Source organism: Plecotus auritus, assembly GCF_963455305.1.
Source record: "Plecotus auritus genome assembly, chromosome: 5".
Classification (NCBI taxonomy): domain Eukaryota; kingdom Metazoa; phylum Chordata; class Mammalia; order Chiroptera; family Vespertilionidae; genus Plecotus; species Plecotus auritus.
Window position 1 is genome coordinate 33,688,086 of NC_137776.1, and position 23,987 is coordinate 33,712,072.

General features: G+C 48.1%; 2 protein-coding genes across 7 annotated transcripts in view; both read left to right on the plus strand.

The window, feature by feature from the left end:
- Positions 1-2,175: 2,175 nt before the first annotated feature.
- On the plus strand, positions 2,176-7,695 carry CHRNG (cholinergic receptor nicotinic gamma subunit; the record flags this gene model as incomplete). Its single annotated transcript, XM_080668618.1, has 12 exons — positions 2,176-2,230; positions 2,424-2,563; positions 2,752-2,796; positions 2,975-3,084; positions 3,636-3,791; positions 4,794-4,891; positions 5,174-5,374; positions 5,547-5,661; positions 5,854-5,968; positions 6,653-6,869; positions 7,081-7,214; positions 7,522-7,695. 12 exons carry the CDS (start codon positions 2,176-2,178, stop codon positions 7,693-7,695), a joined length of 1,560 nt encoding a protein of 519 aa, XP_080524744.1.
- A 1,850-nt stretch (positions 7,696-9,545) lies between these two features.
- The window catches only part of EIF4E2 (eukaryotic translation initiation factor 4E family member 2), a 29,636-nt gene continuing 15,194 nt past the window's right edge, over positions 9,546-23,987 (plus strand). For 2 of the 6 annotated variants that reach the window (XM_080667722.1, XM_080667720.1), the window contains exons 1-5: positions 9,562-9,647; positions 15,686-15,800; positions 17,289-17,423; positions 21,910-22,014; positions 23,796-23,948. In XM_080667722.1, coding sequence (XP_080523848.1) covers positions 9,628-9,647; positions 15,686-15,800; positions 17,289-17,423; positions 21,910-22,014; positions 23,796-23,948 — 528 coding nt within the window. In that variant the 5' untranslated portion in view covers positions 9,562-9,627. Of the gene's footprint in view, positions 9,648-15,685; positions 15,801-17,288; positions 17,424-21,909; positions 22,015-23,795; positions 23,949-23,987 lie in introns of all 6 variants that reach the window. The other 4 variants (XM_080667721.1, XM_080667725.1, XM_080667724.1 and 1 more) reach the window with 4 other exon arrangements.

Genomic DNA, 23,987 nt, shown 5'->3' on the forward strand with positions numbered 1-23,987 from the left:
CCCTTTAACTCCTCCAGGCCAGAAACTGCCAACCCTCAAAGGCAATTCACCCTCCTGAGAACCAAGGAGATTTCTCAGCCACTCTCCCAGGGCAGAGAGGAGAAAAAAGGAGTTTAAAACTTCATATATAGGGAGGTGGCATAATTCAAAGCAGAGGGAAATCAGTTTCCATCTTCTCCCTTTTCCCTCCCTTCCAAACACTGTGGGGAAGGAAGAAAGCAAAGTAAAAAAATGGTGAAGCATCAATTGAACCACTTGTGCCTGGACCTATGCCTGGGAGGATGGTGCCGGGAAAGGGAGAGGGATGGGTGGCCTATTACTGAGCAGAAGCCATTAATGATCTTTGGCAAAGTGTGGTTTTAGAGGGAAGAGCTATTGCTCTGCAAAATGTGTGAGGCAATTGAGTCTGGGGGCATCAGAGGGCAGAGTGGGAAGAAGGGGGCATTGGTTTTGTAAACTCCAGAGAAAGTAGCCCAGGTGCATGGAGAGATCAAAGCTTGGGGTGGCGGTGCTGTCAAGGAAAATCAAGTGTGGGGCCCAGAGCAGGGCTGAATGTAAGGATGGCAGCCGAGCCACCCACATGACAGAACAAGCACATGTCCAGGGAGGCAGCTGCTACCACTACCGCCTCCCCTCCTCCAAGTCCTGGTGAGGACAGGAGGAGCTTGTGGCCCTGCTACAAGGGGCTGAGGTCTGAGCCAACCTCTCATTTGGATCACCAAGGACAGGGTGTGTCAGATGACTTCCGGTTTACTGACACACATTGAAAAGCCACAGACAGCCCTACCTGGTTTGGCTTAGTGGATAGAGTGTTGGCCTGTGGACTGAAGGGTCCTGGGTTCAAGTCCAGTCAAGGGCGCATGCCTGGGTTGTGGGCTTGATCCCCAGAATGGGGCGTGCAGGAGGCAGCCAATCGATGGTTCTCTGTCATCATTGATGTTTCTATCTCTCCCTCTCCCTTACTCTGAAATCAAAAAAATATTTTTTTTAAAAAGAAAAGCCACAGACATCATTCATTTGTGGGGTGGGGACATGGCCTCAAATGGTGCTTTCCTTCAGACCTCAGAGGCATCTGCCACCCTGTCCCCTAAGATACTGAAAGGTGGGTGGCATGAATGGGAAACTCAATTTTCTGTCTTTCCCATGAACTGGGACATGCTGACCTGTCTGCTTGGAATAGATGGTCAGAAGACAGGTGGCCTGAGCCTGTGTCACAGCCATCGGCTTCCAGATCAGCTTAGCCCCACCCTTCCCATGACCACAAACCATGAAGTGGATGGAGCTTGTTTTCCAGCCCTTCTAGGTTCCCTTATCTGACTCTTAGGGGGCCACAACTTCTTGTCTATCTGCCCCATGGACTGTGAGCTCCTGCGAGCAGCTCCCGTGTATCCTGAGTCCCCCAAGCCCAGAGCTGTGCCTACCATAAGTCTACAGATGATTTAATAAATACTTAGGAACCCCTATTCAGGGGCTGTCCTATTCACAAGAGCCCCAAGTTTCAGTTCTTTCTCAGCCCTCCTTCCTACGAAGCTTATCAGGCTGGGACCCATGCCTCAGAGACAGGAAGGATCCTGACCTGACACCCTGATTTGTGTTAAGGTGTCAAAGCCTGGGGCACATCATGCATCTTTCTTGTAGGCATTGTGCCTTCTGGTGTCTTGGCCCAGTGGAGTGATCCATTAAGATGTCAGGCTGGTGGGAGAGGTTTGGGTCCTCAGCTATGTCATGGAGAAACTCGGGTACAAATGATGCCTAACCAAAAGCCTTCACGCCTCCCCAAATCCTGACATGCTGGAGGGAGCAGGAGCAGGAACTCTTCCTAAGCACTCTGCCTTCTCTCCCACACCCATGAGGCCCTGGCTGCATCCTCAGCTCCCCCGCTGGACAAGAATCTGGAACAACTGAATCTGAGGGGGGAGGGAGGCTGGACCATCTCTGTTGGGGCAGATGGGCCCCACTGTCCCCTCCCCAGCCCAGGTAACCCGAGCCTGGCTTTTTGTCCATCCTAGAACAGCTGACAGTGCTGTGGTCAGACAGCTGTGGGGCTGGGCCAGCCTGGCCGGGCTGACTGGGGTGGGAGTGTGGGCTGTTACATGAGACCAGAGTCTGCATCTCTCGGCCTCAGACCTGGGGAGCTGCCGTCCCACTCCTGTCCCCTCGGAGAGCTGTGACACCATGCACAGGGGTCAGGGGCAGCTGTTTCTCCTGCCGCTGCTGGCTATCTGCCTGGGTGTGGACACGGGCTTGGGGCCCTGGGGAAGACCGGAGCAGGGGACCAAGGCCTCAGGAGACGAGGGACTGGAGGGCTATTGGAGCCTGCCTTCAATCCCAGCTCTCTGCCTTTCCATGTCACATCCTCTCATGGCCTCCCCCTCTTTCTGCTCCAAAGTTCCTGCGCCCAGGCTTACCGCTGTCTGTTTCAGGAGCCCAGGGCCGGAACCAGGAGGAGCGTCTGCTGGCTGACCTGATGCAGAGCTACAACCCCCACCTGCGGCCTGCTCAGCGGGATGCGGACGTGGTCAACGTCAGCCTGAAGCTCACCCTCACCAACCTCATCTCCCTGGTGAGCCACGGGCTTGTAGGATGACAGGGAGGAGGGACCAGGGACCTGCTAGGGAGAGGAAGGTGCTAGAACACGCCCGTGGAGACTGCCCAAAAGGCTGGGGTTCTGGGGGACCCAACAATGGCCTGTAGGGACTAGTATCTGGGAGGACAATTGTTGGGGGCTTATACCTTGGTCTGCACCCCCAGAATGAGCGAGAGGAGGCCCTTACCACCAACGTCTGGATAGAGATGGTAAGAGATCACCTCTCACCCTCTTTCCTCTCTCAGGGCCCCCCACCACGGGGCCCCAAGGCCCTCAGAGCTGCCCTCCTCCCCTCCCTGCCTCTTCTGTGCCCCCTGGGCTGGGCTCCTGTTTCTGGGGGTGTGGCACACAGACAGCAGGGCCTGGCAAACCCTTCTATCCCTGTAGCAGTGGTGCGACTATCGCCTTCGCTGGGACCCGCAGGACTACGAAGGCCTGTGGGTGCTGAGGGTGCCGTCCACCATGGTATGGCGGCCAGATGTCGTGCTGGAGAACAAGTGAGGAGGGGATGTGGGCTAGGGTTGGGGGACAAAAGGACACAAGAACCGGGCCTAGCAGGACAAGGGGGGTCTGGGAAGAAAGAGGTGACAGAGGATGCAGACGAGGGGCCCTGCAGAGGCGCAGGCTACTAGGCAGAGCAGGTGCGGAGGCCCAGCCCAGGCCAGAGCTGCTTGCAGAACTGGCTCCATCACTGCTGGGCCACTCCCTTCCCTCTAACCTGGGGACGAGGACAGCTCCTATGGAAGCTGTCGAGCGCCAACCAGCCAGGAAAAGCGGTACTCAGTCCTGGCACTTTGCAGGAGACGAACAGGTGTTAGTGGCTATCATGACCACTACGGAAGAGAGCGGGAGAAGTGGCAGTGACGGGATGCGGGGTCTGAGGATCCTGGGCGGGTGGGGGTGGCAGAGAGGTGCTAGGGAAGGTGGTGATTCCTGTGGCCAGTGGGGACCAGGCAGGGGGTGGCCCCCAGGAGGGGTTGGTGTCCCCAGGTAGAGGGATGGCGCCAGGTGCGGGTCTCAGCAGCCTCGTGGCCTGGCCTGCCCACAGTGTGGACGGTGTCTTCGAGGTGGCCCTCTACTGCAACGTGCTCGTGTCGCCTGACGGCTGCGTCTACTGGCTGCCACCTGCCATCTTCCGCTCCTCCTGCCCCGTCTCTGTCACCTACTTCCCCTTCGACTGGCAGAACTGCTCCCTCATCTTCCAGTGAGGCCATTTATTGGGGCGAGGGGGGCCTCAGGGAGCTGCCCTAAGAGGGGCCCTGGCCAGGTAGGGGACATGAGGCTTCTGGCCAGGGGTCTGGCTCCATCTCTCTGGGGCTCTGTGCACATTAAGATCCAGATACCTGAAGACACCTATGTCCCTCCCTGCTAAGCCCCTCCTTCACTGCCTCAGTTTCCCTGCCTGTGCCCCAAGGGGAGAAATGAATGTCTGGAATGGATAGGTGAGAAGGCATACACATGCCACAACATACATGATGCACACACATGTGCCACCACATGCAAGACCATTACCCTCTACAGCCCAGGGAGAGGTGGGGCTGCCCCAATTTTTTCATCTATACATGCGGCGGTGGGGGGAGGGGGGGCTGGGGAGGGTCTTCTCCAGTTTAGAGGAGCAGTCTTTCACAGGGAGACCCTGCAGGGAGACCCTCCTCAGTAAACAGACCTGACAGGTATGGACGGGTTTTCTGTTCTGACCTTTGGCACCTACTGCCCAGGAGGCAGTGGAGGAGCAGAACACAGTAACCCTGGGGCCCTTGGACACCAGGTGACCACACTAAGCCACAGCCTCCTGTCCCTCAACTCGGGTTTCTCCAGGGCCCCAAAGAGCCCGGGCCCCCTCACCTTGTTGCCAGGGTTTTGTGGAGAACTCAGAAATTATTGGCTGCGCTTTTTCTTTTTTAATCCTCACCTGAAGATATGCTTATTGACTTTAGAGGGAGGGAAGGGAGGGAGGAAAGGAGGGAGGGAGGGAAGCACTGATGTGAGGGAGGACATTGATCAGTTGCCTTCTGTATGTGCCCCGATCAGGAATGGAACTCACAAACTTTCGGTATATGAGATGACGCTCTGACCAACTGAGTCACACCAGCCAGGGCTGGCTGCACTTTTTGAGGCAAAACTGCCCACAGATGACTATACCATATACCTCACAGGTAGGTCTATGCACACCCAGCTTCACCTTGTCTCCCTCCCCGCCCCCCAGGTCCCAGACCTACAGCACCAATGAGATCAATTTGCAGCTGAGCCAGGAAGATGGTCAGACCATCGAGTGGATTTTCATTGACCCCGAGGCCTTCACAGGTAACCTCCACCCAGGACCCCTGCTGGACCTGGCTGTGGGGATAAGGCTGGACCAGGATCATGCCCCCTCCCATGTAACTCAAGATGAAAACTAAGCAAAGCATAAAATGGGTTTTTAAAGGTCTACAAAGCTCTGATTTTCCTCATGATAATGACTCCCATTTTGGAGGGAGGGTGATTTCCCTCACTGTTTCTGCCCTTCGATGGCAATTCTACGGGCACAAGAGGGCTGCAGGGGTCTGCCCAGCCCACTGCCGTGCCCACCTGGCCTGCCACCCACAGAGAATGGAGAGTGGGCCATCCGGCATCGGCCGGCCAAGATGTTCCTGGATGCTGCGGCCCCGGCAGAGGAGGCGGGCCACCAGAAGGTGGTCTTCTACCTGCTCATCCAGCGCAAGCCCCTCTTCTACGTCATCAACATCATCGCACCCTGTGTACTCATCTCCTCCGTCGCCATCCTCATCTACTTCCTTCCTGCCAAGGGTACCTGGAGCCTTTGGGAGGGGAGCCATTGGCTGGGCCAGAGGGGACAGCTGGCAGGGCAAAGAGTGGCACCACGACCCAGGACTAGGGCAGCGCGCTCCTTGTGGGGTGGGGGAGTGCCCCACAGCAGGGAGATGGAGACCTGCTCTGAGAGCCTCTTGGTCACCCACAGCGGGCGGCCAGAAGTGTACCGTTGCCATCAACGTACTCCTGGCCCAGACTGTCTTCCTCTTTCTCGTGGCTAAGAAGGTGCCTGAGACTTCCCAGGCAGTGCCACTCATCAGCAAGTAAGGCTAGTCCTCACGCCTGCTGCCCACCTCCTCCCCATCCCTTCTTGGGCACTGCCCTCCTGCCTCCCTCCCCATGCCAGCCCCTCACCCAAGGGATCTGGGGGAGCAGCTGCTATGGGTGGGGTTGGCATCTGGGCAGGTAGTGCTGAAGGGCCAGCCCTGCCTCCTGCCCACCCCAACCCCCGGCAGGTACCTGACCTTCCTCCTGGTGGTGACCATCCTCATTGTTGTGAATGCTGTGGTCGTGCTCAACGTGTCCTTGCGGTCCCCCCACACACACTCCATGGCCCGCGGGGTCCGAAAGGCAAGGGCCCTCCCTGCTCCTTCCAGCATCTTCCTGCTCTGCCCACTGACATGCACCTTCCTTGGCACCCCTGTGCATATTCCTCACATGCCATATTCAGCAGCAAATCTGGTCTGTGTGTATTTTGAAGCATGTGCCCAAATGAGTTAATAATAACATTGTTTACCGATTGCTTACCAAGTGGCAGACATAATACACACACTAACTTAACTTTGATAAAACCGCTATGCAGTGGGTATTAGTATCATCTCCATTTTTCAGATGAGGAAATGAGGCACAGAGAGGCCACACAGGTAGAAAGTGGAGGAGACAGGATTCTGATCAGGCAGTCTGGCTCCAGAGCTTGTGTGACCTGCAGCCCACCTGCAGCAGTCAGCTGGGGCCCTTGTCACAAATGCAGATTCCCAGGGGCCCTGCCATATCCCGGGCCAGAATAGTAGGGGTGGGGCGCAGGGACCTCTGTTTGGGACAAGTGCCCTGGTGATGCTGATGTGCACAAGAGTTTGGGGACCCGGCCTCAATGTCTGGGGCAGAAGAGCCAAGCTGTATCAGAGCCAAGCCACTGCCCCTAATGTGCTGCCTCCCGACCTCTAGCAGCATGAGCCCTTCGTGCCAACCTGCATTTTCTGCTGCAAAGCCCAGCTTGGCTGCCGAGCTAAACCACCCAGAACATCCCCTCTGCAGGTGTTCCTGCGGCTCTTGCCCCAGCTGCTGCGGATGCACGTGCGACCGCTGGCCCCAGCGGCGATGCAGGATGCCCGGCCCAGGGTCCAGAATGGCTCCTCCTCAGGGTGGTCAATCTCAGGTGGGGAGGAGGTGGCCCTCTGCCTGCCTCGCAGTGAACTCCTCTTCCGGCAGCGGCAGCGCAATGGGCTGGTGAGGGCAGCGCTGGAGAAACTAGGTGAGGCAGAGGATGTGACACTGGGGACATTCCTCCCCATGGACTCCAGACATGGAAGGCTGTCTGTTGGCCAAAGCATGAGGCACTGCAGATGAGTGTTGGGCAAGTGTACAGGTGGGGGAGAGAGGGGCTGGGTCCCTAAGGAGAGGCCACCTTCTCAGCCTCTTTTTCCTCCATTCTACTCACAAACCTGACCCTCTCATCTCATCAGAGAAAGGCCCGGAGCCAGGGCAGAGCCAGGTGTTGTGTGGGAGCCTGAAGCAGGCTACCCCAGCCATCCAAGCCTGTGTGGAAGCTTGCAACTTCATTGCCCGTGCCCAACACCAGCGGAATCACTTTGACAGTGTAAGCCAATCTGGGAGTGGGAGGTTGCTGTGAGTACCTGGTGAGGGGCTGGGACCTGACATGGGGGCAGGATGAATGGGGTGACCATGGTAGGGCAATGGGATGGAAAAAGTAGAGCTGGGATTGGGGAGGAGGGGAGACATCAGGGCCAGGGGACCATGGAAGAAGCCAAGTTGAAACTTGGAAGTAGGTTAGAAGGGCCCAAAGAAATGGAGAATGGAAGCCTGTTAGAAGGCCAAGGACGATTCAGGATCTAGGGCAAGCTTTGTGCCCCGCTGGTCATCCCACACTCTGCCTCCACCCTCAGGGGAACGAGGAGTGGTTCTTAGTGGGCCGTGTGCTGGACCGTGTCTGCTTCCTGGCCATGCTCTCCCTCTTTGTCTGTGGCACTGCCGGCATCTTCCTCGTGGCGCACTACAACCGGGTGCCTGCCCTGCCATTCCCTGGAGACCCTCACCCCTACCTGCCCTCGCCTGACTGAGTCAACCAATTGCTGTTAACCATTCAGAGAATTACCAGCTGTGTTCTTCTGCTGAGGTCATGAGTGTGCCCTTTGGGAAGCATCCTTCAGGGCCATGGAAGCCCTGAGAAATCTGGAGAAATAAAGAGACAGAGCCGGAGTCTTGGAGTGGTTGAGGATGGGCTGTGGGCAAGGTGTGCTATGGGGGGTCAGTGGCAAAACATTATCAACTCTCAGAATTTTTGAAGTCCTTACGACTCCATTTTGCATGATGCCCCCAACCTGTAAGGTCCTATTCCTCCAGTCCTGGGCCTCCCTTTCTTTTTATGAGCTCCCTACAAGCTCTTTAAAGAGGGAAGTCCAGAGAAATGTGAATAATAGCAGTCAATGATCTCTCAAAAGAAGATGGCAGCTCACCCCAGCTGCCATCTCCCTCCCCTGCCTTGCTGCACCCAGTACTCACGGGCACCAGTGATTTTTCTATTCATATGCATTTTTTGCCATTGATTACAACATATTTCATGAGTTTTATTATCTTTTCCCATTTTTAAGAGCTCCTCACAGCATCATGGAAAGCAAGAGTCACTATATCCCTAATGTTTCAGATGGGCAAATTGGAGCCGAGTAAGAGTGGCTTCCCAGAACACTGGTTGCTTTATGGTTTGGAGTCCAGAATTCCCAACTCTGACCCAATCTTAGACACTCTAAGAAAGATTCCACAGCCTGGAAAACAGACCCCCCCCCCTCCCTTCTCTTCTCAAAGGCCAGGGAATTTGCACTGGTCCCACAAAAGTGGCTAAGGAAGAGCTAGGTAGGGAGGCTGGGAGGTAACAGGGCATTGCTGGGCTCTGCCTTCAGCCTCCCTTGACCCCACTTAGGAAACAAGAGGACTAGCTGACATCTTCCTGGGAGAGAGGCAAGGCCATGCTCTGAGAGTACAGATGGGGCGTGAGTTCTGCTGGTGATAAGAGGGTAAACTTAAGCAAGTCTTTGTGCTTCCTGAGCCTCTGTTGCCTCATCTCTAACTGTGGGCTCAGATATCAGTTTAGGATCATTACAGGATCAAAGGTGTGGGTGAAGGTGATTAAAAAATGTGTAAGTGCCCTGTAAAGACCCGACAATGAAACATTGTTGGGGGAGGGAAGAGGATCCCAGAAATAACCCCCTCTCCCAACTACAGGGTTGCTGGCTTTGGGGCTCAATCACCAGCAGGTTCGTTTCCTTTACTCCAGTGCGTGCGTGTGTGCACCAGCTGTGTTTGGAGCAGAGACTCAATCCAGGAGGCAATCTGATGATGGTGGAACCAGCTCTGGTCCCTGTAAGGCTTGCTAGACTCGTCACCTGGGATGAGTCTCTCAACTTCACTGACAGCTTCAGGGGGCGGAGATGAGCTCTGTAGCTCCTGGCCCTAGTAAGCAATTAACAACAGCTACCACTCATTCAGGGTTACTTTGCCTAGCGCTTGAATTGATTATCTTGTTCAATCCACACGGCAACCTGAAGAGGCAGGTACTATAGTATAGCATCGCCAGTAACAAAGAGGAAAAAACTGCCCGGGGGAGGTTGAGTCTAGGATCGTTCAGCCGGCTCTGGGGGTGAGGTCGGGATCTGTGCCCAGCTGAGTGCAGAGCCCGCACCTTCGCGCTGCGGCGCGATCTCCCTCCCGGAGCCTCGGGAGGGTCAGCGCGCGCCGCCTTGGGCGGGGAGAGATTCCTCGGAGCCACAGGGCGAGCGGCCGCCAGGGACCCGTCAGACCACAGCAGCCGGTGCTGTCCCCAAACCCGAGAACGTCCGCGCAGCCGCCCTGGGCTGGCGTCCCGGGATATCCGCCCCCTACCGGGCCCGCGAGCCTACGTTCCGCGGCTCCCCGCGCAACCGGAAGTGGCCGGGCCCTAGGCGGAGGGACCCGGCGGAGCGGAAGTCACTCCGTGAGGCAGTGGCGACGGCGAGAGGATGAACAACAAGTTCGACGCGTGAGTGGCGTGCGGCAGCCTCCCGGGGCCCCTTCCCCCAACCGTTCCCCGCACCCGTCCCGGCCGCGCTTGGCGGCGGCGCCAGCTCCACTGCGCCGGGCTCCCTCCCGGGCGCGGACTGCGGGCTGGAGCCCGACCAGGCGGCCGGCGGGAAGGCGGGGTGCAAGGGTTCCAGGGACCCCAAGGCATTCCGGACCCGGGCGAGGCGCTGGGGACGAGAGAGCGGTGGTTGTGCCGCCCGGAAGATTTTCGGACGCCCTGCCCCGGCGGGTGCGGGTTGCTAGCGGCGTGGAGGGGTAGGGGTGTTCCCTCAGCCGGTCGCTTCTGAATTTCTGAATCCAGCTTTCCTCATTCTGGCCTGGGCAGGTGATCTCTCCTTCTGAGTCTTAGCTTTCTCCTCGGCACAGTGGGAACGGTAACAGAGCCCGTGCCTAGGGTTGTGCAGATGCAGTGAGGTAACGTGGCTGCTCAGTTAAACAGTCCTCGTCGTCTTCCTGAGACTCCTTCCTACTTCCTTTCTCCTCCCCCTCCTTTTCCCTTCACACACACTCTCCGGGAGCTTCTCAGTTTCTTGCCCAGCGGGTATATTTGTCCTGGCCCCTACTCGACTTCCGTTTGTACCCTATCGGATTCCTAGTTCCAGCAACAAACTGGAGATGCAGAAAGGAAATGCAAAGTAATTTTCCGTATTTCCCTGCAGTGATTGTACCTTTCGGTAGATTATGTTCTTAGCTCTCTTTTAAGTAGTGTAGTAAATCTGTCTGCTCTTCTGAAGACCGAGATTTCCAGCCCCAGACCCACCAATTACCAGTTACTTGACAGCAGAAAAGTTTCCCAATCTCTGAGCCATGGTTATTTAAGCCACTTTAGTGCCCTGCTGCCGCACAGAGGTGTTAGAAGAGTCAAATCAGATTCAGCTTTGCTTAAGGGTGTTTTGTAAATTGCTACGTGGTCATGTATAAATGCAAAGTGAAATTGCTATTAGTTTAGGTAGTGACCTGCTGCTGATGATGGGGAATTGTTTTTCCCCTAGTACAATGAGTGTTGATGTGCATATTCAGAGGTCATGGATTCCAGCACTCCAGACAGCTCCTCAAAAACATTTCTTGGTTGTGGGGTGAGGACTCATTTTATAAAATACAAGAGGCCCCGTGCACGAAATTCGTGCACTGGGCAGGGGGGGGGTGTCCCTCAGCCCAGGCCCCCTCGTATTCAGGAGCCCTGGAGGGGGAGGGGGGGATGTCTGACTGCCATGAAAGCAGGAAAGGCTCCAGCAGCTGGCTTCTGGCTGAGCTGCGACCCCCCTGTGGGAGTGTACTGACCACCAGGGGCAGCTCCTGTGTTGAGCGTCTGCCCCCTGGTGGTCAGTGCGCATCATAGCAACCAGTTGTTCCACCGTTCAGTCCATTTGCATATTAGCCTTTTATTATATAGGATTTTTATTGGTTTCAGAGAGGAAGAGAGAAAGAAACAGCAATGACAAGGGAGAATCACTGATTGACTGCCTCCTGCATGATCAGGGATCAAGCCTGCAACCTGGGCAGATGCCCTGACTGGGAATCTTGTTCATAGGTCGATGCTCAATCACTGAGCCACCGTGGCCAGGCCGGAGAGGACTCTTCTACTAGTCTTTGGCACAGCACTTCTGCAGCCAACTGCTTAGCTGTGTCCATCCCTATACTAACCCCTTCTCCATCGTAAACCCTGCCACTCCTAGTGCCAGATCTAAGACCTGCCTCGGTGGAGCTGTCTGCCAGTCCTGTACCCCTTCCTCCACTGAATTGAACAAATCAAAAGTTTATCCTTAGATACTTTAAGGATCATCTGGCATGGTCCTACCCATTGGAGGTCTGCAGTAAGATAATTAAAGAATGTTAATAATGGCTTCTCAGGGCAGCTTGCTAGATACTTTTCATAGATTATTTCTACTCCTAACAACCCTGCAAAGGGGATCTTATTACCTCCTATTACAGATAAGGAAAATAAGCTGCTTTGAGGTTAAGTAACTTGCCCACAACAAAAGGAAGGGCCATATGATGGGATTCAAACCCAGATTTCTTTAACCTTGGTTCAAGCACCTCTTGACAAAAATTAACCTGGGTCATTTTTAATTTGCTCTAATTATTAACTATTCCTTACACTGACCCAGAATATTTTAACGTCTGTCTTCTAGCTACACAGGAAAAAACCAAAGCTTTCTTTCCTTTGAAACTAGCAATTGAAAACAGCACTCCTACCCCTAGTTTTGCTTTAGTTGTTTTTGTTTTTTTACAAAAACTACAGTTTTTAGTCCTTACATACTTGGCTTCTGCACTCTTCACCATGGTTCCTAAGGACTTGTTTTAATTTGCCAGAATCCTAAAAATCCAGTGCCTGGAGTTAAGTAATGTAGTCTAATCTGATGGGCTCAGATCAGTGAAGAACTGGAGCCTCCTTTACAGTGTGGGCTCCACTTCTAGGAATGTAATCTAAGACTATAATTGCCCCCCCCCACACACACACACACATCTATCAAGTCATTAGCTACCATTGCCATTGATCCTATTCATATGTAAAACCCTAAGATGCTTTCACTGTATTGTAGTCCCAACTGTGATAACTTGGTTTTCAGATCTAGATGCCAAACTTGATGTTGTTCCTCAGTCTTTGGTAGCTTTTAGCCCATTCTTAACTATTGTCTGAACTACTTATTTGGTATTCATCGTATTCTGACTTGTATTGCTTTGATTTTAGAAATCCATTCACTAAACATGTTTCTGATGCTATACGTATAAAAATGAATTAGACCTGTACATACCTGTACATATAAAAATGAATTAGACCAAGTCCTTACCAGGAATCTGTCTAGTCAGAAAGTATGGGGACATATCTGAGCAAGAGCTTGGTAAGCTATTTAGGTTCAATTCGGTCTGGACAGCTTCAGAGATACTAATTGCCCACCTGAGTCTAGGGAGCACTGATTTTTCAGTCTGGATTATATTTTGGCTCAAATTTAGCTTCACACTAGGAAGAGTAACTCTGGAAGATAGGATGCAAATAACTTGCCTTAAGTGCAGGTTAGCTCCACCCTCAAGAAATAACTGCATAGGATGAAGATCCAGTAGGGTTTCCAATGACTGTCTTAGAAGGGAGTCAGAAAATACGGTTCAGGGATCACAGTAGTGTTGTTTTTTCTTGACATAATTATTTTGTTGTTATTTTTTTGTTTTCTAGTAGTGATTAACAGCAAAACTGCCACAAAGAAAGGAACTTACATGCTTTGCTTGGAATAGCAAAATGAGAGATTCTGGGTAACTGTGTCCCTCTTCAACCAAGACTTAAGGCACGGGAACTCAGAGGATAGCGAGGATGTTTGGAAGCTGAGAAAGAGGGAAATGGTTTGAGTCCCTGGAGTCTGCCCTAAGGAAGAGAGTTAGGAACTGTCTTGGGCCTAAGCAATAGAAAAACCCATGTTTGTAATCAGGAGACAAAAAACTGGCCATGACATAGCTGGCAAAAGTACAAACATTTATTAGGGCAAGTCCAGAAGAGGGGTGCCTAGGCTCAGCCTCGGGAGAAATTAGGAAAGATTTCCAAGAGAAAGTGGTCCTCACTCTTAGTCCTGAGGGACTGTGTAGGTAGGGGAAGAGGGTTCTCCAAGAAGAGACCACATAATGAGCATAACAGGGAACTGCAAATAGGTTGATCACTACTACAGTGAAGGGAGTTTGTTGGGACCAGGCAGGAGATGATATTGGCGCATGTAGGTAGAGGAGGGTCCTTTGTACCATGCTGAGGCCTGAGTATGTGTGTGTGTCCTCAGTCAGGTCCTTGGGGACAGAAACTCTAGTGTCTGATACCAGCAATAGGTGCTCGGTACATGTTGTGGGACTTGTGTGCTATACAGGCTCCTTTTGGAAAGTTTCATGAGGGGAAGGGTATCATAGCACAGATGATGGTTTCCCAGAAGTCCAGGGAGGCCAAACGAAGCCAGTGGAATGATAGCATCACAATCAAAGCCAGTCTCTACTCTCTCTGCTCATCTGCTCTATTCCCTTTTCCCAACTGGCTTTCTCTGCCTTTGCTCATTGTCTTTATTTTTTTGTGTGGGACCTATATGCCTGCCCCAGCTCTGACTCTGTGATCGTTCATCTTTTGTATGAAAAGCTGAGGAAGGAATCTGCTCATAATTTTGAGCAAGGCCCTGAGGCATAGGTTATTGGCCGGGCTAGACTGCCCTTTAGTCAGGTGCCCTTCATAGTCATGTCTTGTCCAGGATGGGGATGGGGACATTTATGGTACAGTGCATGGCCACCTGAGTATATTCTACAACACATGGCTAGCTCATGAATTCTAACATTTATTGAATGCTTTTTATGTGCTAGGCAGTGAAGATTCATGGGCAGAAAAAAAAAAGGGTGCTTTCCAAAAGGTTTTTGTGTCTGTGTAGGGTAATAACTGAGTTATAATTTGAGCATGTCTAGTACCTTTCTTGAGAGTTGCCTAATTCCATTTGACTAGATCAGTGGTCGGCAAACTCATTACTCATTAGTCAACAGAGCCAAATATCAACAACGATTGAAATTTCTTTTGAGAGCCAAATTTTTTAAACTTAAACTTCTTCTAACGCCACTTCTTCAAAATAGACTCGTCCAGGCCATGATATTTTGTGGAAGAGCCACACTCAAGGGGGCAAAGAGCCTCATGTGGCTCGCGAGCCGCCGTTTGCCGACCACTGGACTAGATAGTCATTAGGGACAGAAAGGTGTTTTCAGAGAAGATCCAGCTCTAGACTAAACAGCATTCTAATTATCTTTGTGAACTCACTTTCTGTTTATTTTTTTGTCTGAATCCAGTGAACTTTAGCTGTACCTGAAAGCGTTAGGGTAGTTTCACTGCTCTTAAAACGGCAGCTCCTAAAGTATATTTGATCATACTTACAGGCAAGAAGTCATTATTTCTTCTTTCAGTCATTTTTTTTCCCATTTATCCTTTATTCAGCATCTTCCTTCCCTTGTTGCTGGATATACAAAGATTAGTAAGACACTGTTCTAAGGGATCCTTCCATCTAGTAGGAAAAACAGATGTGGGAGGAATGGCACTTTAGGCTGAGGGAGTGCTTGCAAAGAGCACAGATGTGGGAATATAGATGCTTTGCGGGGCAGTGCTAGCAGGCAGGAGTCGGATTCTAAAGGATCTTGCATTTAATTGTACTTTATCCTTCAGGGTGGGCAGCAAAGGGCAAGGGACAGTTGAGTGTTTTAAGCATGGAACTTAAATGGACTGTTTGCATTTAGAAAGATCATGCTGGTGGCTATGTGGAGGATGGATAGAGGGAGGATATAATTGGTGTTAGGAAACCATTTAGGAATTTATTGTAATAATTGAGATGATAATTAGAGGGCCTGGATTAAAGCAATAGCAGTTGGGAAGGATAGGAGAGATGGTCAGAACAAGAAGAATAGGTAGGTAAGTTTTTTTGTTTGTTTTTGTTTTGTTAATCCTCACCTGAGGATATTTTTTTCCATTGATTTTTTTAAGAGAGATGGGGAGAGACCTATTGATTGGTTGCCTCCCGCATGCGCCTCCCAGGAGGCCGGGAATCGAGCCTTCAACCAAAGGTATTGAACCCTCGACCCTTCAGTCCAAGGTCCAGTGCTCCAAACACGAAGCAAAATGGGCTTAGGATAGGTAAGTTTTAAAACTTCATTCAAAATGCCAAAGCAGTTACTTAATCCAGAAACTCTTCTGATTATTGACTCTTTATTTTTGGCCAAGAAAACAGTTCCTTAAACTGTTTACCTCTTGCTTCTTTGTGCAGCCTGTTCTGAAACTGGAAGAGGATGCTTTCTGGAATTCACACATTAGCTAAAGGGCATTTCATTTTTGTTTAATCTTCCTAATTGATTTTCTACATTCCCTTGCCCTTCTCTCATCTCATTGCTGGTATTTTGAGTGACTTTGGGCTTTTCCCATGGTAGTTCATTTGACCTGGTGGCTTTGTTAGGTAAGCAAGAATCAGTTCAGTCATGGGATAACACTTTTGCCTTTCTACTTAGATTGAAAGATGATGACAGTGGTGACCATGATCAGAATGAAGAAAACAGCACACAGAAAGATGGTGAGAAGGAAAAAATGGAACGGGACAAAAGTCAGAGCAGCAGCAAGAGGAAGGTGAGTTGGGACTCGAAATTTGGTTATCTCATGGAATCTGTTTATCTGGAAGATACCAGGTTAACGATTGCACACTATTTTGTAATACCTGATTTTGTTCTCAAGAAAAAATTGTTGAATCATTGGAGTTCATTTTGGGACTCAGAACTGTTCCCTTACCACAGGACCTTGAGATGCCGCCTTGCTTTCCAGCATTCTGCTAGCCTGAGGTAGAGGAGAATAACCCTGCCGTTAACAAGGCATTATTTGCTTCATAATCTGCTGCTGAGTATTTAAAATCCTGTACATCCCTTGAAATTTTAGACTCTTTAGTCAGTAATAGTCTAAACTAAAATGACTTGGAGAAGAGAAAATTTAGAGAATAGAAATAGATGGATCAACTTCTTTATTGAAAAGCAATCATTAATTGCTTTATTCTGCAATATTTAGTATCCTCCAAATACAAGCATTTCAGGGCTAAGAGGACACAAAGGTCAATGAACTATGGATCAAGGAGCTAACATTTAATGGTGGTAATAATAGTAGCTGACATTTATTGAGTACTTTTTTTAAAAAAATATGTTTTTATTGATTTCAGACAGAGGGGAGGGAGGGAGAAAGATGGAAACATCAGTGAGAGAATCATTGATCGGCTGCCTCCTGGATTCTGGTTTCTGGTTTCCATAGTCAGTTGACACACTGGGGATCAAGCCCGCAACCCGGGCATGTGCCCTGACTGGGACTCGAACCCTGATCTTAGTTCATAGGTCAACCACTGAGCCATGTTGGCCGGGCTATTGAGTACTTCTTATGTATCAAGCACTGTGCTAAGCACTTTATATCTATTAAATTATTTTATCCTCTCAACACCCATATGAGATGATGATTACCCCATTTTTCAGATGAGTAGCTGAGGCACAGACAGGTTAAACAACTTGTCCTAGGTCACTAGCCAATAAGCGATAGTGGCATAGAGGCAGTGGTGCTGGACCTGGGAATATATACAGATAATATACAAACATAAATACTTACGTTATGAAGTAGAAAATTACAAAAGCTATAAGAACATAGGTAAAATGTTACAGGAATTTAGAATCCATTAACTACTACAGAAATTTACTGTGTAAGCAGAATCGTGAGCACATTGCAGGTAATTGAGCATGTATCTATTTTTTTTTTTTAATTTTCAAAATATTTTTATTGAGTTCAGACAGGAATGGAGAGGGAGAGAGAGATAGAAACATCAATGATGAGAATCATCGATAGGCTGCCTCCTGCATGCCCCCCACTGGGGACCAAGCCTGCAACCTAGGCATGTACCCTGACTGGGAATTGAACCCGGGACCCTTCAGTCCCCAGGCCAACACTCTATCCACTGAGCCAAACCAGCTAGGGCGAGCATGTATCCTTTTTAAATTGGGGAGGTAGTAAGGGGTGATGCTATAAAATGTTTTCTCAGACTCAGAGCATGTGATAAATGGCCAGGACTAACACACCTTTAATGTACAGGCTGTTGTCCCGGGACCAGCAGAGCATCCCCTGCAGTACAACTACACTTTCTGGTACTCCAGGAGAACCCCCGGCCGACCCACCAGCTCACAGAGCTATGAACAGAATATCAAACAGATTGGCACCTTTGCTTCTGTGAGTACTTAGTGAGATTCAGTAGTAAATTCATGCCTGTATTTATATCATTATGTTTGTTTATCCTCTTGGTAACCTCTAGGATTCTGGTTTCCTTAGTCAGCTGACCTGAGTCCCCGAGGTCAGATTTGTTCATTCTTAGGTTTCTCATTAGATATCCATAGGTAATTAGTGTGTAATTGTGGAATTGATCAGAAAGGGACAATACAAAAATACAGGTTTGTTTAAGTAGATATTTAGTGAGTCCTTACTATGTGCAAAGTGTCCAGGGGTGGGTGGAGATACAATTTTTTAAAAATTTATTTCAGAGAGGAAGGGAGAGGGGGAGAGAAACATCAATTGGCTGCCTCCCATACACACCCTGACCAGGAATCGAACCCAAGCACCTTTGGTGCATGGGAGAATGCTCCAACCAACTGAGCCATGCCAGCCAGGGTGAAAATTTTATAGTACATGGTATCTATTCTCATGAAGCTTGATGGTTAAGTCAAGAGTAAAGTTCAAAAGTTTCCTTTGTATTTAAGGACCTTTCATTCGGATTTTGGATCTGTTTGTAATTATGTATAAAATATATTTTTCCTGTCTTCAGCATGAAAAGGAAGTCTCTAATTGTGTTTGTGGGTATTGTCAGAACAGGGAGCCCAGGCTCTGTCTTATCACCTTCATAGGTAGCTAGGTTTGTATTCCCTAAGAAGCTGTCTTGTTCAACACAGATTATGTACTTCCTATGTGGTATACATTCTATCTCTGGGCAGAATCAAATGCGGGGTTTGTTATTTTCTTGAAATTGTTGAGGTATCTGCCCTGTTTAAAATGCAGATACTGGAAAAGGAAACTTTAATAGGCAGTAAATGTTACAGTAAAGTAATAAGGAGGAAAGACACAGTAATAGCCACTTTATGTAACTTCCTTTGATCCTTATGATAGCCTTTTGAGGTCAGTGATGTTATCCATATTTTACAAATGAGAAAAGGGAAACTTGGGTTAAGTATCTGATCTAAAGTCAAGTCAGTTGTAATTTACTTGACTAAGTGGAGGAACCAGTGTTGAAACTCAGGTTTGGCAGGCTGTAAAAGCCCATTCCAAAGCCCATATTCTTTCACCTTTCCAATATACCAGAATGCATGACATGAGCCTTCAGTTTTTTAAATGTTTGCATTGTGCTAGACAAGCTACATTTATTTATCTATTTATTATTGATCAGATATACTATACATATAACTGGTAATCAGGTCATCCCATTACTATATTGAGTTGATATATGCTCCCTGAACACTGGTAAATTTAGGCTTTTTTGAAATATTAAAAATAGCTTGTGCACTGGTGCATATTTGGTTCAAGAATTGTTTGTTGAATGAATTCAAGGGACTAGTAGGGTTCTAAAATGAATTAATTCCTTTGTCATTAGGGAAATAAGAAGTAGCTAGGAATTCTAACACAGGGAGACAGAAGTGCTATTGAGAAGCACAAGGAGGGTCCACTTACACTGTCTTTTCAAATGACCTGGGCAGTTCAAACAAACCCATGTTGTTCAGGGGTCCAAACTATAGTAGTAACATTTCTGAATCTGTCACAAAAGTTTTATTACCTGCTATATGGGAATGGAATGACCTTTACAGGTAAAATAGCAGCCTTTATTTATGAACATCTGGTTGAGCATTTGGAGGATCAGAGAAGACACTGAACTGGGAAGAAAGTTTTCATTCAGGATTCTGTTCAGTTATTTTGTAGTAGTTACGAATATTTCTAGCACTTTTCTTTCCCTCTTAAAGAAAGCATATGTGAAGTTACCCAGCTTGGGAAAGGAGGGTTTTGTTTTCTCTTTCGACATATATGTTAAATTGAATAGAGTTGGCCATGAGCATCATCTGGGGTTCATGCTTCTTCAGTACTCACTGGATGTGTGACAGTGTTTAAAGTCAGCTGTCATGTAATTCACGGCATTAAGAAAAGCCTCACGGTATTAAATCCTCACAGAGAAATAATTACATTGTGAAATCTTTTATTAAATCCAAAGCAGTATTTCCCATTTGTCTTTAATCCTAGTATTTAACGAGTAAAAGTTCTTGAAATCAGGGTGACTAAGAAGGCAGTGTTTTAAAATGGGAAGAGCATTGGACTTGGGGGTGGCAAGGCTCATTTATCTGGTGCTTGACTCTGTGGGCTGGGGCAAGTTCTGAAGCCATTTTCTCAACTATAAAATGAGTAAGGTAGTTCTGAGGTCTTTCTGCACCTCATATTCTGAGTCTGAACACTTCTTTTTTTTTGTTTTATGTTTTTGTTTCAATGAGTTTCAGAAACCAAAATTGCCTAAGAGAAGGAAAAACATCTTTTAAAGTTTAATAATATTTCTTGAGCTGTCTACTTCATTTCTCATGGTTTAGATATAAGATTGTGACTGTACAATTATATAGTCTGGCTGTAAGATTGGAGAAGGCCAAACCACTAATGAAGCAGTGCTTGATTGAGGAATTGGGGATGGTTTGTGTACATTTCTACCCCACAGTCCCTCTCTAATTCCTATTTTACAGTGAGCTACAGTTTCTACTTGGTGTACTTTATTTCTTCCCACTGTGTTCAGGTTGAAAAGATTATTGCTCATTGTATACATTTGACCATTTACTATCCCTTATACAGTTAAGCATAGCAGTTGCTGAGATGAGAGACTGCATGAAAGTCCTACAAATGGTGCTCATTCCTGACTTCTTTGTAACATGAGACACTGCCTGTGTTCCTGTTCTTAGAGGACTGAAGGAACAGCCGTTGTACACAGTGTAAGGTCTCTTTCTTAGTTGCTAACCAGATCTAGAAATATGACCTGAATCTCTGTGTACTAAGTATCCATTTTCAGCTGTACAATTCTGGTGTCTTCCTGTGTGTCTGTTTAGAGCCTCCTGGGCAGTGTGTTGGCAATACCAGTTGTTTCTCTCCAGACTGTTGTACATCTTCTCTTTCCTCCTAAAGTGTGCCTCTTCACTGGCCAGTACTTTGTAGGTGTCCTCTGTGAGACAGAGGGGTAGGGAAGTCATGTCGCAAGGCACCACTGAGAGGAACAGGAAGGACTAGCATGATGAGTATAAATAAGTCTGCAATTGCTAGAGAAGGGTGTCTGCTTTTCTAACAGGACTTTGAAGGAGGGGCAAGGAGAAACATAGATGTTCTAGGTAAGAAGAGGGACTTAAAGAGAACAGACTGAAGGTTGTCAGAGGAGCGAGGGGTTGGGGGATTGGGTAAAAAAGTTGAAGGGATTAAGAGGTACTAATTGGTAGTTACAAAGTAGTCATGGCAATGTTAAGTACGACATAGGGAATATAGTTAATAATCTATAATAATAAAAGCATAATATGCTAATTAGACAGGACGTCCTTCCGGACGAAGCCGGGGCTGTGAGGGAAGCCCGGGTCCCGGGTGCCAGAGAGAAGCCAGTGCCCGCAGCCTGGGGAAGAAAGGCCTACTCTTGCACGAATTTCGTGCATCGGGCCTTTAGTATTGTAATAACTGTGTAAGGTGCCAGGTGGGTACAGGAAATATTGGGAGAATACTTGGTAAAGTATATGATTGTCTAATCACTATGCTGTACACCTTAAACTAATACAAGATAATATCGAATATAAACTGTAATTGAAATATACATATATATGAGAAGAAGAGGGACTTAAACCCTAAGTATTAGAGGCTAAGTCCTGCTTGGTTTTGGACTGTCCTGGCCTTAGAAAGGCACCATGATGCAGCATATTGCATGTGGTTGATTTTATCACTGTGCTCAGTAACTAAGTAGAACTAAAATGTATTTCACTGTAGCTAATGCGGTATTTGAGTAAACAATCTTTGATCAAGAGGGTATTTAGGCCTAGCCGGCGTGGCCCAGTGGTTGAGCATCAACCTATGAACCAGGAGGTCACGGTTCGATTCCTGGTCAGGGCACATGTCCAGGTTGCGGGCTCGATCCCCAGTGTTGGGCATGCAGGAGGCAGCCAATCCATAATTCTCTCATCATTGACGTTTCTCTCTCTCCTTCTCCCTTTCTCTCTGAAATTAATAAAAACATATTTTTAAAGAAAGAGGGTATTTGGTTCTAAAAAAATGCATTCAGACTGAGGTTATGTGGCACTTTATATACCTTAGAGCTAAAGGGTTTCCATTATGTAAAACAAGGTCCTCACATCATGTCATGGTTATCCTGTGGCCTCTGCGGGAGGATGCATATTGACTGGCATGACTTCACCAGCCAAGGTTCCTGGCTGAGGCCTTAGAGTTTTTTTTGTATCAACAATATTACATTTTTCTTTTATCCAGCTATACCATATGCTTTCATCTTACACGCCCTTCCTCCCACACAGTCCTCCAAATGAAAATGTATCCTTCCAAAGTATAGCCTGTAACAGTGTGTCTTCCATGTTTATGCTTTTCTCTTAGATAAGTCTTGCATTCAATCAAAGAAAAAGAAAGGTCACATCTTCTGTACTCTGGGGCCCTCTCTTCACAGGTGGAGCAATTCTGGAGGTTTTACAGCCACATGGTACGTCCTGGGGACCTGACAGGCCACAGTGACTTCCATCTCTTCAAAGAAGGAATTAAACCCATGTGGGAGGTGAGGACTAAGGGCCTCAGCAAGTTGAGGGTTTTTTTGGGGGATTGTGGGGGAAGATGGGGAGGCTAGCCCTGCCAAGGTTAAAAGTACTTTAAAGCCTTCTTTCAAAACTGCATTACTGTTTAGTTACATCCTTAAGAGCTGGGACCTCCAGGAAAAGACACTAGTGCCATTGTTTGTCTGGGTGGGTTGGTGCTGGGTGGTTTTGAAAGATTGTTTCATCACTAAAATGGTATGTAACAACATTGAAGGATAGGTTTCATTTTATTTAATTTTTTTTAAAGTATATGTTTTTATTGATTTCAGAGAGGAAGGAAGAGGGAGAGAGATAGAAATATCTGTGATGAGAGAATCATTGATCGGCTGCCTCCTGCATATCCCCCACTGGGAATCAAGCCTGCAACCCAGGCATGTACCCCGACTGGGAATCAAACCACGACCTCCTGGTTCATAGGTCGACGCTCAACCACTGAGCCAGAATTGCTGGGCTGTTTTTTTCCCCTTATTCCCGTAGAACTGGCTGTGTGTATAGTATATTACCTTAGTATACTTATGATTAAAGTGGGTAAAAAAATAAACTTATAGTCACTAATTGGAGACCCAGAGCTAATCTCTTTGCTTTGCTGAAATCCATCTTTTATTCTAATACCATGGCATTATTCTAGAAGACAAATGTGATCACACCTTCCCTCCCACCCACCCACAAAATTACAACTGTTATGCAGCTCTCTGTTGCTCACATGATCTTGCAGCTAGTTTACCTTTCAGGCCTCGTCTCCCATCATTTCCACATCTTCCCTCTGGTGCTGCTAGACCTTCCTTTGACTACCCCCATCTCACACTCAGAGTCTGCGCAGATTCATGCTCTTCCCAGTGCCTGCAGCCTCTTCACTTGCTCTGCCTGGCTGACTCCTTGTGCCCCTCAAGACCCAGCTTAAATGTTTCCTCTTCTTGAGTATTTTCTGGAGGTCTCATTCTTCTTTTTTTTTTTTTTCCAATCTTTTTAGAGGTCTCATTCTTTAACTGTGCATACCTCTGATATGGCAGCGCTCGACAGACTATCCTGATGTAATTAATGTTCTTGTCTGTCTCCTCAACTAGACTGGGTCTGGGAGAGACTGTGGCTTCCTATTTGTGTATTTGGGACATGATGACACCTGGTAAACTCTTAGCAAACAAAGTGAGGAATGAAAATAATAAAAAAGTGAGGCATGATCTGTGTTTGAGATCTGATACTTCATTTTGATTACTAAAGTAGTTTCAAAAAAGGATTTTTCTTCTTTTTTTAATCCTCACCTGAGAATATGTTTTTATTGATTTTAGAGAGAGAGGAAGGGCAGGGGAGAGTGAGAAACATGGATGTGAAAAAGAAACATTGATAGGTTGCCTCCTGTACATGCCCCAACCGGGGATCAAACCTATTACCTAGGTATGTGTCCTGACCAGGAATTGAACCTGCAATCTTTTGGTGTACAGGGTGGTGCTCCAACTAACTGAGCCACCTGGCCAGGGCAGAATTCTTTTTTTTTTCTTTTTTTTTTTTTAATTCTTGGGCAGTATTCTTTTTAAATCATATGTTCAGCCACTTTTTGTAATGGCTTGTATAAGGATCCCCACCTTGTTGTTCTTTGTTTTCTGTCTCTTCTCTCCTTAACATTTTTCCTATAAAGTTGAATAATTGGAAAGTGACAAGACCTTTTAGTGTTCATGCAAAAAAAAAAAAAAAAAAAAAAAACCTGTGAAACCATATTTTAACTTCAATGCTTTCTGTCTTTTTATAGGATGATGCAAATAAAAATGGTGGCAAGTGGATTATTCGGCTGCGGAAGGGCTTGGCATCGCGTTGCTGGGAGAATCTCATCCTGGCCATGTTGGGGGAACAGTTCATGGTTGGGGAGGAGATCTGTGGGGCTGTAGTCTCTGTCCGGTTTCAGGTAAGCTTCCTGTGGGCAGGTCCGGTTTCATGTGTTGCC